General features: G+C 40.0%; 1 protein-coding gene across 1 annotated transcript in view; it reads left to right on the top strand.

Moving 5' to 3' along the window:
• si:ch211-196i2.1 (collagen alpha-1(I) chain) overlaps window positions 1-13,610 on the top strand; it is a 117,228-nt gene that overhangs the window by 32,501 nt on the left and 71,117 nt on the right. The window contains exons 2-4 of the mRNA XM_005921731.2: window positions 8,159-8,306; window positions 8,584-8,742; window positions 10,798-10,990. Coding sequence (XP_005921793.1) covers window positions 8,159-8,306; window positions 8,584-8,742; window positions 10,798-10,990 — 500 coding nt within the window. The remainder of the gene's footprint in view (window positions 1-8,158; window positions 8,307-8,583; window positions 8,743-10,797; window positions 10,991-13,610) is intronic.

Genomic DNA, 13,610 nt, shown 5'->3' with positions numbered 1-13,610 from the left:
TAATCAATGAAATCTACAACATGGAAAAACTGTCATCCAAGTTCTATGAACAGTGGTCAAAATGGACTGAATATGTTAAACCAACAAGATCTGACTTTTTGTAAGGTTTTGGAAGTATGATTGATACATGGGTTTCCGGGGGCCCTGTTGTCCCAGTGGCGCTGGTGCAGCTGACCCATATTAACTTACCGGTAACTATATACGTAAAAGCATATATATTAAATAATAATAGATAAATTGCTAATAATAATAGTAACAAGAATAATAATAAAAATTACTATAACAATAAATAATTAGGCTAGCAAAGTGGCAAACAAGGATCTTTAATCTTTGGAGGAGTCGGGCACCCCAACGTTGCCGAAAAACTGTAACCCTTGATTTACTCTTATATATAATATATATCTTGTGATTTTTCCTTCCTCTTCAGTACTCTCCCCATGTATGTGGTTTTTTTTTCTTTCCTTTTCTTTTTTGTTTTGTTTTGTTTGTTTGTATTTGTTGCACTGTTCTTGAAAATTTAAAAATAAAAAAAATTAAAAACTGGTTATATGCCAGTTTAGTCCAACACATTGACTGGTCTTTTCTAGATCAGAATACAACAGGATGGCTGTCATGTGTTTTACTGTTGGGATGCATAAGAAGACAAAGTTATCTGGTGTTATATAGTAACAAAATATTTAAAATTACAGCATGGGAATCCCAATTCAGCTTTAAGATATGCACAAAACATGTTAGGCGAAAATAAATTCCAACTTCAGGTTCTTTGGTTACTCTTGTCTTCACTCTGCGCTGTTGTTGTTTTCATAGCTAAAGGTGAGACATGGGGAAAGGCTCATAACCAGCCCCTTTGTAGAATTTTTGAAAAGCAGAGGTATTTATACCTGCTCTGAATGGCCACACTTGATGGCAGTTGAGAAGCCTGGCTTCACAGAGGGGGTGTTGTTTGACCACCCAACAGACTCTTCAATTGTCCTTTTTTGGCTCCAGGGCACACCTGCTTCTTTTCACCTGCCAGTACTGAGCTTCAGTCGGAGGACATAAAGCAAAATAAGTATTTCTGGTCTTTCTGAGGTGTTTGTCATCTGTGTGTTAGCCCCTCAAGAGACTAGCAATGTTCTTGCCTGGTGCATGCATGGAGCTGGGTGTAAAATCTTAAAAGGGAAACTGGAAAAGAAAGGTATCGGAGAATTTTGATGAGTAATAACTTAAAAGCACAAGCAGCAAAGATGAATATCTTAATTTAGGACCGAGCTGAACTCCACACAACTCTAAGATGAATAATTGGATGAGCCCTAATTGGTCAAACTGAATGACAACATCTTGGGGGAGTCACTGAATTTTAATTTTAATTCAAAACATCGGCCCAGTAACTGGCCACTGAAATATTGAATCATATAGAAAATCTTAGTCTGTGGCTACATAGGGTAAATAGCAGTTTCCCAAAGACTGGACTAACCCTAAGAGTCCTTAGTGTTCACACATTTGAAGGCATCAAACATCTGTTTTACTTTTGCAGGAAACAGAACAGACATGATTGGCAGCAGTTCTCTCCCTCCCTCCCTCCTCTTCACCCCCGCCCTGTCGTAATGGCTTGATCCTTTCATTACGGCGCTGGGGGAAGGTTTTCCTTAAGGGTACTTTGTTGGCACACAAAACATTTTTTTTTTCTTGAATGCTCACACACAACTGGGGCTTAATAAAGACCATCAGCACATTAGATCAGCAACTGTGTGGGAAAATTTTTCTAATTCCTGGGGCTATAAATTATTGCTTATTTAGATACTGTAGCTTCAGCAATTTCTCATAGGTCAATCTATGACAGACGACTTTGTGGTTTGTGTGACTGATGTTAATATTATTATTGTGCTTCGGTGCAAATTTTAAATTGTTTCAAGATTATGTAATTTTGAATCAAAACAAACCCTGGTAAATGCCTGGTTTTCCTAATAATTAACCACAAACTGCTGATCTCCTGTGACATGTTTAAGATACACGTGATTACATTATTATGGAAGAATGACATTGTAACATCATCGATGCCACAATCTTGACTGGGCCATCTGGGTTATAGTATTGTTATTTTTAAAGGTAGATGGAATACACTGCTCAAAAGAAAAGGACACATCAGTTCTCAAAAGGAAAAAGATCATGTGCGATATCTATACTGATATAGACTGGGTAATGTGTAAGGAATGAAAGGATTCCACATTGTTTGATAGAAATGAAAATTATCAACCTGGAAAGGGCTGAATTCAAAGACACCCAAAAATCTAAGTGGAGAAATGAGGCAGCAGGCTGGTCCATTTTGCGGAAGTTTTACTGCAGCAACTCAAAGTGTTGTTCATGCCTTTGTGCAGTCCCCACATGCTTGTATACATGCCTGAAGTTGGGGCATGCCCATAATGAGACAATGAATGGTGTCCTGTGGTTTCTCCTCCCAGATCAGGATCACTGCATCGCTGAGTTCTTGAACATTCTGAGGTGCAACCTGATAACATCAGATGGACTGAAACATAATGAGTGTTGGATTTAGGTCAGCATACATTCATCTCATCCTGCACTGACTTTTGTTACTTACTGTTCTCCAGTCTAAGCAACCCTGCATGACTTGCAGATTTATGCCTCAGGTAGAGTAGCTGTTGGACACTTAAAAGGTCAAACAGGTGGTCTTATATCACTCCACTACTACTGTTCATTTGCTCACTCCCTGTCTTTTTAAAGTTTTCGTTATTACAAAGCATTTCATCGAAACTCACTGTTTGGTCCTTAGGCTGAGTCCTTAGGTGGGTGTTCAGCCTAAGGATTCATTCAACTCAAAGCAGTCTGGCCATTGTCCTCTGACCTCTGTAGAATTACTGACTCTTTTTTTCCTTGGTGCAAGTCCCTACTACTAGATTTACTAACCCTACGCAAATTTGCGTAAATTCCCTGAACCTAACACCTCCTAGCACCCCGCTGAGATTTTCTGCTGCTTTCTCTCCTGCTTTTGTTGTGCAAACACACCCTTCCCCAACTGCCAACCAGGAGACATCCAGAAGGTCTTTCCTTCCAATCGTTGTCAGACTCAAAGTACCAAGATCCAAGGCAGGCCAAACCTCTGTGTTACAACCTTCAGAAATTCCTGCCGTATCGATACAAAAGACACACATTCACAATATATGGGTACACACGTATGTTTTATTTCAAAGTGTTTCAAACTTTACAGCGTTTGCAGACCAAGTGTCCATCATCCCTGCATTTGGCACAGGTGAATTTCTGACATGTTGCACAGGTAAACCTGCTGCGATTTCTGTTGCAGCTCTCTTGCACCTGGCACTGCGTTGTCTTTACAGTCCCTGGCACAGCAGCAGCCACAGCAGCTTCAGCAGCCTGCCTCTGTGCTAATATTACCTTGTGCTGCATGAATCGGCAACGAAGTTCCTTGGCTATAAGACTCAGAAACATGCCTTGTACAAAATGTAGGCATTCACTGCCGCCAGGTCCAGCATATTGTAGAAAACCGCTACTGGCCACCTGCGTGTTGCTGCTCTTACGGAATACATCTGCGCCATTTGGTCCAACACGTCTACACCACACTGTAAAAGCAGAGAGAGAGAGTCATGAGTATATGGTTTTTTTCTATAGGCCTGTATAGCACCCATCAGAAAACATTGTAGCACTGGTGTAAAATTATACACACATTCACATACCTTCATGTGGTTATAGTCTGTTACCGTGTTGGGTTTCCTCTTTCTGCCATCACCGATCGTCACGTCTTGGTGCATGGAACTGAGAACACACACAGTCTTGTTTTTTTTGTTGTTTTTTTAGGTGCATAAATTGTCAAGGAGACACTGCCACTTCTAAGCATTGAAATGGAGAGTGCCTCTCGCTGTGCAGTGTCTTTTGCAAATTGAGTAACTTCACGCCGGACTTTATTCACCGTGCCCAGCAATGTTGTTTTGCGCTGCAACAGTCTGTGACATTGACAGTGAAATAAATTGTCCGTTGTGACATTTCTCCCATCATCCAAAAACGACTCCATCAGTTTCATGACCACGTTCTCTGCCAGCCTCTCTCCCTTCTGACGACTGGGGTCCTTTCCCAAGTAAGGAGATGCAAAGACATGCAGCTTGTGGGGATAGGTTAATTGGATAATCCAAATTGCCACTAGGTGTGAATGTGAGTGTGAATGGTTGTCTGTCCCTGTGTGTTAGCCCTGCGACAGACTGGCGACCTGTCCAGGGCGTACCCCGCCTTTCGCCCTATGACAGCTGGGATAGGCTCCAGCGCCCCCCGCGACCCTGAAAAGGATAAGCGGAAGCGAATGGATGGATGGATGGATATGTACTATGGCAATGACAAACCTTAGCAGACCTCTGTGGGTCCAGCTTGCGCAGTGAAGCACGAGCGACTACTGCACTGGACATTCCAATGTCCCCCTCTACCCACACAGTGCTGTCTTTTGCCGTGTTGCAAAAGAACTGAACTGAGGGACAGAATTTATTTATTTATTTAATTAATTTTTGCTATTTTTACATGAACAGGCAGAGGAGAGAACATGCAAAGCTGGAGAGATCACACATGTCACTCATGTCATTGTATTAGCAACGTTTCATTCTGTTTTCACACAATTTTTTTATAAATTAAACAGACTTGTATTTCCATATATTGTGAATACGTGTATTTCATATTTGCAGGTCAGTCAATGTGTGGGATGTTTGGTACAGATACGGCAGGTATTTTTGAGGGTTGTAACACAGATTTTTCTCCTGCCTTGGATCTGAGCTAGTCAACAAATGAGTCAACAAATGCAAATGTACCAGGCCTCAAAGATAATGGGTGGTTTTCACAACAAAAGCAGGAGGAGAATCGAGCTGACGACCTGTGAAAACCTCAGCAGGGGTGAATAACACCTTGGGACTTGCACCAGAAAATAAAAAAGTCAGTAATTCTCGGAGGTTTTAGGTTCAGGGGATTTGCGCAGGTTTAGTAAATGTTAACAAAGCATTTTCACTCGGAGAACTGCCACTCACTGGATAATTTTTCCTTTTTAGACCATTATTTGTAAACCTCAGAAATGGTGGGAAAATCACAGGAGATCAGCAGTTTCTGAAGTACTCAGACCAGCCCATCTGGCACCAGCAACCAGACCACATTCAAAGTCACTTACATCACCTTTTTTCCCCGTTCTGATGCTCACTTTGAACTTTCAGCAGGTCGTCTTGACTTTGTTTTCCAAGTAACTTCCAAGGAACTGGCTCATTAGAAACAAAGGGGTCAATGAGTGTATCTGTTCACTTGGTTATTTAAGTAAAATGCTTGCACCAGCTGCTTTTATGCGCTTTACCTCTTGTTACTTTAATTTCTGATTCTTTTATCATCTGCCTGTTTTCGTTCTTTCTGCCTTCTTTACTTCTAAGTGATTTTATGTTGAAATTGCTGATGTGACACTGGGTCTGTCAGAAATGTATTTCCTCCGAGCAGAAGAGTGTGATCATGCTGCACTCGTCGAGCGGTGATTTGTGCAGCTCTGCTGCCAGCAGGACAGAGCCTGTGGGTCTACGATGGGGCTGACAGACACAGATTTAACAATTAAAAAATAAACTATTTTTTAAAAAATCCGTTTATTCTGCTGGAATAATTATGTATCTTCAAAAAAAAGTCTAAATCACCCTTGCTGTTGTGTGCTCATGTAAATCATTCAGACAGTGATCTTTAGTTAGGTTTTTATCTCTCACATCATGCTCAAATACTCCTACTCTGCATAATTAATCTTAGGCCTGCACCTTATGTAATGACATTGGCATTTTGGTTTAGAGGGATCTCAGTGAGCTCCCAGGTGAGTGTGTGACCACCATACAACAATGCCAGTCTTCTTAAGAACGGTGACTCAGTTTCTCCAAATGTGATGAAAAGCTGCGTTCATAATCCTCTGAAAGGAGTTCTTCAAGTACAGAGTAATGAACGAGCCCACCTGTGGGCAAGTCGTGACGAATGGCACTTTACCTGCTCACATGTGGTAATGTCTATCTAATGACAGAAAATAAGCCAATGGGGGAGGGGTAAAACACTGTTTAGTACTGTAAGGCAGCAGAAAGAGAAAGAGGGGGAAACAAAACAAAACAGGTTAAAATATGTAACAGCCCTCTGCAGAGTTAAAAGGCAACAGCACCGCAAGTGGTTTCCGCTTTTTAGTAATGCCAACAGCGAGTGCTGTGTTCACAGCATGCTAAGGTTTCTCTTAAGTTCTAGCAGACTGAATGATTTGGTGCGCCTACAACACACATGGTCGCCGCCTGGATGCATTAATCTTGAAACACTTATATTACATGACCAAAAGTATGTGGACACTTGAGCCTTCATCTCAAGGATGTTGGATGGGGTTGAGCTCAATGCCCTGTGCAGGCCAAATTCTTCCACATTACGCTGAAAAGAGGATTTTGTTATGGGCCTGGTTTTGTATAGATGGGCTTATTAAAGGGTTAAAATGTAAAAAAGTAATAATTATTTTATATTTATGGAAAGAACTGAAGTTACTTAAAAGCTTTATGCAAAAAAAAATGGCAACAAAACAAAAATAATAAAAAATTACAGACCTAATCTGTAGGTGGCCACTTGTGGCCACGAACAAGCTGAAAGGGTGGTGTTTTTGAACAGATTCAGAGGGTTAAGGAAGGTAACAAATGTTTTTGTTTACAGGTACAGGTGCATGCTAGTGTGATGAAAACAATAGGAAGTTACTGCAGCACACCTTGTTGATTAGGCATAGATAGATAAAGTACAGTACTGTGCAAAAACCCTCATTTCTTAATGTTTTGCTTCCACGTAGCCAGACTTTCTTGTATATTTTTTTAAAGTTGAACTGAGCAGTAGTATTTAGTTGAAAAATGTCCAAGACAATATAATTTAACAGGCAAAAAATGTTTTGTTTTTTTTGCACCAACAAGGTGATTCCCAAAGATCTGTAGCTTCATCAGAAATGGTCTCTGTGGATGGATGGCTTCTTGACAGCCATCCATCTACTCAAGAAAAGGGAGAAGGGGCTGCGGTGTGCCAAATTACGCAAGATCTGGACTGAAAATCATGTGGCAAAAGGTTTGATAGAGTGATGAGTTGTGGTTTGGGGCTGCATTTCCACCAGTAGTGTTGGAGATCCAAATCAAAATGTATGAAATTATGAATTCAAAGAAATGCACCCAGTATTCCATGTTGGATCAAAATCTATCTGGAAAGTGTCTGATTGTCAACAACTTCAGTTTTCAGCATCTATCTCACCACGTGAGACTGTCAGTCATTGATTGGTCTCCCTAGAGCACGGACATCATCATTACTGTACCAGTGTAGGATTATATTGACAGAGAACAGAACACAAGGCAGCCAACGTCCAAAGAAGAGTTTTGAATGACCTTTAAGAAGCCTGGAGAACTATTTGTGAAGACTACTACTCGGTACTAAGAGAATAGGCTGTGTTAAAGTGGTCATACTAAATATTGACTCTTTAGAATTATAAAGACTCTGTTTTTGCCTAATATACCAAACTTCCATATACAGTTGCATAGGTTTGAAGAAATTGTTACACCTTTTTCCCATTTCAGTAGCAAAATATAAGGAATCAATGGATTCAAGACTTGTAATTGTTAAAATACTTGAAATATAGTTGATTGGCTTTAAAAAGTAAATTCAGTAAGTCACGTGTTATATTCTGCAGGAATGCACAGCCGAGTTTCCTTTAGGGTGGGCTATAACATGTGTTAGCTTCCAACAGTTACGGCTGCCTCTGCAAGCTGTTTTACAACCCACCTCCCCTCAAGTGCTCTAGTTCCAACATTTCATGTTATTCAAGTTATTTCTGACTTATTCAGTGCCATCGCTGTTCTCACTGATGCCTGCTCTGTTGTGAGGCGATTCTTTTGCTGCTTTTGGGGAGGCGTGAGAACAGAGCCACACCAACAAAACTAAATTACTGCAGTTTTGTTTTGACTGATGTGGTACAGGCAGAATTTCTGGTTAAATACAGCAGTACATCTTGAAACTTGGGCCTTCTTATCAGTAACAACAGAAATCAAAATGAAGCGGGTATGAAACCGTTGCCTCCCTGCCAATGAGGTGCATTATTAAAACACCTAGAGAATCATTACTTTAGGTTATGATCGTTTTCTTTATTGTCTCCCAACAGATGAAGTGAACATTCTGCAGGAGCTTTCTTTTCATATCACAAACAGCAGTAATGCCTCCATGACTATGGGTGAGAGCAAGTGTCTGGTCCTGCAGGTGGGACAGTACTCCACCTTGGCCCTCCCTCTGAGACAGATCTTCATCGATGGGTAAAATGTCTTCTTCGTCTCTCACTTTTTCCTGCTCTGTCTTGCTCTTGTTGAAGGTAAAGTTAGGGAAAAAATTCATAATGGTCTTTTTTTCCAGTCCTCCTGTGAGTTTTCTGTTTATTTTTATCGTGTGACATTATAATTAGCAACATGTTTCTATCCACTGGTGTTTATAGTACAGTTTGTGCCCACACATGCAACTTATTAAAGAGGACTTAGCTGTATTATTTATCCTTTGAGTACCAATTATATGGCTAAGTGATGTGTTTGTGTTTAGGTTTGAAGATAAGTTCAGTTTGCTGGTACAGTTGCGAAGTCCTCAGAGGGAAGAACGAAGTGTCTTCACTATGCTCAGTCCCGACAATCATGTCATGCTGCAGCTGCGGATCAGTGCTCATGCCATCATCTTCATAGGAACGCAGCAGAGACACTATGAGTGAGTCCACTTCTTGATTTTTTTTTTCTTCACCCAGATTATTTGGAAAGTGAGTAGGGCTGTACAATATCGGCAATATAAAATCAAATAATTTTCATTAGTGGTTTCTAAATGGCACCATCTGGAATAAATGCACCCATTCATAATGGGCATAGAAATTCAAAATAAAAGAAGAAAAAAAACAACCCAAAAGTGTCTTTTAATTCTTATGGAATGAGCGTCAACAATCATTTGTTAAATTTTATTACTACAAAATTGGTTTCTGCAGTGCAATCACTGAAGAAGAAGCCTTTCTGTGCTTGCAGCAGAGGGTCTGCCATTATGGCTCACGTCCTCAGAATTACATCTGAGGTGCTTTGGCACTGCGAGGAGAATAGTGCACAGACCACTACTGAAAGGTGCAGGGTCATTGCAGACCTGTAATCAATAGCCTTTCTCTGGCCTCCTCTCTAATCAAGGACTGATAGGGCTGCAGTGACTCACCTGCCCTGGATTGCAGTTTGTCAGTGGGAAAGGGGCAGACTGGCAAATAGGAAGGGAACTGAGATTGCTGGCACTAAAAGATACCAGCACAACAAGCCACTTTTCTCTCTATCTGATCAAGTCCGGCCCTGTCTCTGATTAGATAAATAAATTGGCTCACCTTTTCAGTCCATTCTTTTTGGCAGCCAAATCTCCCTTTTCTGTTTTTTCTCTCTTCCATGCGCATTGCTCTGCACACACATGCCATGCGTTTCACTCACTAAATAAACTGTTATATAAGTAAAGTTCATGTCAATCCAAAAACTCTGTAGTTGGTGTGATACAGTCATACAGTCTCCTGTTTTGGATGAGTCATGGCGAAAGAGAACCATGCAGGTTTTCCTTTAGTATCACACACCAAGAGAAAAAAATCAAACTGTAGTCTGATATGTTCAAGCTAATTTACTGTACTTGACATTGCACGTCCTGTGACGTGACTGTTATGCACATCGCATCTTCGATGGTGCAATGATTTATTGTGCAGCCCTAAAACTGAGTATAAATTATTTTTGTGTCAAGTCCTGTGAAACCTCTTTGGCAGATAAAAGGAATTATTCAGAAGTGATTAAGTAAAATTGCTAAAAGTCCGCCAGCAAGATACCGTCAAGTGAGTGCATGGTTTCTGTACCCATCACTGACAAACTCCAGATGTTGAGGTATTAGAGAACAGCTCATGCCCGTTCCTGCTTCGTAGCAGAATTGTATGCAAATTTGTTGGTTAGACAAAGGAGAACTCTGTGGAGGTATATTTGTTTGCAGCCTGTGTTTCTATTTGAAGATAACTGCTTTTGGCTGTCTCTTTGGAGAAATGATTTATTAGGTAACTCTTGGCAGGTTTCTCCTCTAAAAGAACCACAAAGCTTGAAGCAATACATCAGTGCAAGACAGCATACAGAAATGGGCCAAAAGATAGACATACACAGATACTGTAGTTATCTTGTACTGTTTGCACATGAATGATTTTATTTCAGCTTTTTTAACAGAAAGCTGCATGTCTATCAGGTTTCTACTATTAGAGTTTGGCTAGATCCAGAGATCAAATTGACCTGTTTGATTCTGTGAATGTTTGAGGTCTTTGGTTAAATCACAGAGTGGACATACAAGTGGTTGGATCTGACTTTCATGAAGTACTAGCTGGAACTAGACTAAGTATACAAGGAGCTGACCTTAAAGGGGAGATCAGCCAAATTTAATTTGGGTATTGTAATTGATTTTTTATGTGCTGTCACAGGACTTACACACATGCCCACACTGAAAGACATGATTAAACCTTCTCAGAGAACAAGAGCTCATTCTGTTTGTTTGTTTGTTTGGCTGAGCCTGATGAAAGAATGCAGAATGTGTGGAGTCCTTGAGATTTATTTATTTATTTATTTTGAGTCCTTGAGATTTAGACGGCACCCAGATGTCAACACAAAGTTATCTTACTATGATTACAGTGCCCAAAGCATTTTTTGAACTCAACTGCTTTGTCACATTCGTACAAGAACTTTAAGACACAAAGCCAATGATCTGCGTGTCTCTGTCTGTCAGGTTCCCGGTTAGTGGTTTGTCTGATGGAAAGTGGCACCATGTGGCCATCAGTGTGGCTGCCAAGCGGCTCGCACTCTATGTGGACTGCTCTCTGCTGGAGAGTGTGGACTGGGTTTACTACGGCATGGGGATCAGCACCGACGGTCTGCTCATGGTTGGAGGAATTATTGAGAGCTTTGAAACTCCGTTTGAAGTAAGTGGCTCTGCAACCTTTTGACTGATGAAAAAAAGAAGGGGCTCCAGCCCTGACACCTCTGTTTATTGTACATAGACCCTGACAATATCCGGTATGATTGGTCCTGTTTAGATTTAAAGCATTTTATTTATTTGTTTTATTATTTGTTTCTTGTTGCACTTCATATGAATAACAACTTTGCTATGCAACGAACAGATTAAAGCAACTAAATAGATGGCCATGTGTGATGTCCAGTTGATTTTCTTTTACTTTGAAAAGTCATGCATTCCTGTTCCTATGATGGTTTCATTGTTTTCACTTTAACTTTTGTTTTGCTAAAACGTTCTTCAGCCTTTTCTGCTTTCTTTGTTTTCTGCATCTTCCTCTGTGCTCTCTGATTTTGACCTCTTTCAACCAGTTAACCATTTCGAAGGTTATTTTTTTCAAGTGGGCTTCTGTGTTTTTAATGTTTTTCGTGGTGTTTTTTTTATCTATTTTTTTTATTGTCTTGATTTAGTTAACCTGTGTCTTATTATCCTTCTGCCTGGTGTTCATTTAGGATGTGTGCCTCTGTTCAGTCTTTGATCCTTGGTTTGCTGATGTCTCATTTTTTTTTTTAAATTGTTTTCTTGATACCTTTTTTGCGTTTTGTTTCTTTTCCCCACTAATCTGTGCTTCCTTATTTTCATTCACCTGCTGGGCTTCTCCTAAGAATTGTGTTATCAAATGTGACATTGATGGTTCTTTAAACTTTTATGTGAGCATCTCAAGAGCATTTTGATGGCCCGTAATGCATTGTTGATATTAGTTGCTATAACAAGCTTTGCGGATATAGCTTGAGGATTAGAGCAGGCAGTGACTGCATCACAGTGGGGGTGAGGACGAGCGTTATAGAGGTAGCATCTGGATTTGTTTTTAGCAACAATTAAAATGGATTTTCCATCCATCTATCCCACGACGACAGATCCCTGAGGTGCTGACAGTCTTATCTCTGGACAATCTTTTGTGTTCGACACAGTGAAACCATATATTAATGAACTCTGCACTTATATGCAACTATTACTGCCATCCAGTGCAGCATGAGTAGAGCTTCTCAGAATAATTTTGTTTGTTCTGGATTAGGTTCTCATAAAAAATGATTTTAAAGGGAGGCAAAATGTGTGGCATGTTGAAACAGGAATTTCTGGGTGCTTTGCTTTGCTTTGTGCTGTAAATAAACAAAATGATCTGTTATTTGCTAAGTGCAAAAGTGTGTGCTCTTAAAATGGAGTTGATTACTTGTACATGATTGCTTTAGTTATGCACACGCTGCATACTTTAGGCTACATTGTAAAGATCCAGGAGTGACAGCTGCATTTGGTTTTTGAAGAAAAGTCTGTTGTATATTTCAGTCACCAATTACATTAATAGAAATATTTGTCCTTCATGAAAATTTACTGCAGATGCATCTGTTTAACAGACATATGTTGTTTGATCCCCTGTCTATTTCAAGGTCATCATGGGATTTTTCTAACAGAGGTACTTGAGATTTGGTTCTTCTTCAGAGGACATGAAACATCTCTAAAACTATCTCTTTATATACAGTAACACAGGTCTGTGTTAAATAAAACATAACATTTCTCAGATGGATTTTCCTTAAAGTCCTTACAGACTGTGTGTCTCTTACTTTTCTTCTGTAAGCAGCTGAGATCAAATAGCTTGTTAAAATGCATTTTACTTTTTCCAAAATGGACCTGGACTTCATTGCTTTCATTTGGATAAACAACGAGAAATTTGCATAAGCAAAGTAATTTCTACATGTATTGTAAACATTCATGTATGGTTTCACTTACTTTAGGTTCAGTAAGTCTCAAAGTCATGGGCATCTATCTCCTAAACAACGGAACTTATGCCATGCTGCACTCACACAAACACAGAGGCATGCTCTCACCTACCATCACACTCTTATTAACATAGCCTGAGGACAGAGGTTTGCTCATGATTTGTTTTTCTTGCTTGGCCTGACGGAGATTCACTGGAAAAGGACCCTGGGAACTGCAGTGAAATGCATGACCTGCAGTAAACCGTGTGTGTGTGTTCACCTGACGGCTTTTGTCTGTTCATTTGGGTTTCATTATCTTCACATTCTGTATTGGGGTCCTTAACATTACTTGTTACTTTTTGTTAAAAAAAACCTCTAACTCTTGTTAAAATGCTGTGATATTTAAGTGACAACTTCCACTCCTGAGACTATAAAATGCAGCAGAGATGTAGAACTTCTCACTTTCATCGGACTAAAATTTATCACAAAGCAGGTTGTTGCTACATGTTCAGGTGTAGTTATTGAAGTGCTGCTGAATATTTCTGCAATACAAGATTGTATAATTAAAACTGCAGATGTAAAGTTTCTTTTGACAACATTTTAAAGGAATACATAAATATGGTGGAGTATGTTCTAATGTCTGGCCGTTTGGCAGTAGAAGCTTCTGTATGCTTTGCTGGATAGCATCAGGGGTGACTGTTGATTTTTAGTGTGCCTCAGGCTCTCTGCAGATGTCTTACCTCACCAGTATCACTAATGCTCAGTAGATGGGTGTTGGTGATCTTCTGGGCAGTTTCAGTGCCCTCTGGTATTTAGTCATGGACATCCCATTCCAGT

This window comes from Haplochromis burtoni, unplaced genomic scaffold, assembly GCF_018398535.1.
Source record: "Haplochromis burtoni strain Fernald_Lab_line unplaced genomic scaffold, NCSU_Asbu1 Contig_51, whole genome shotgun sequence".
NCBI classification, from domain to species: Eukaryota; Metazoa; Chordata; class Actinopteri; order Cichliformes; family Cichlidae; genus Haplochromis; species Haplochromis burtoni.
This window is presented reverse-complemented; position numbering and strand designations above follow the sequence as displayed.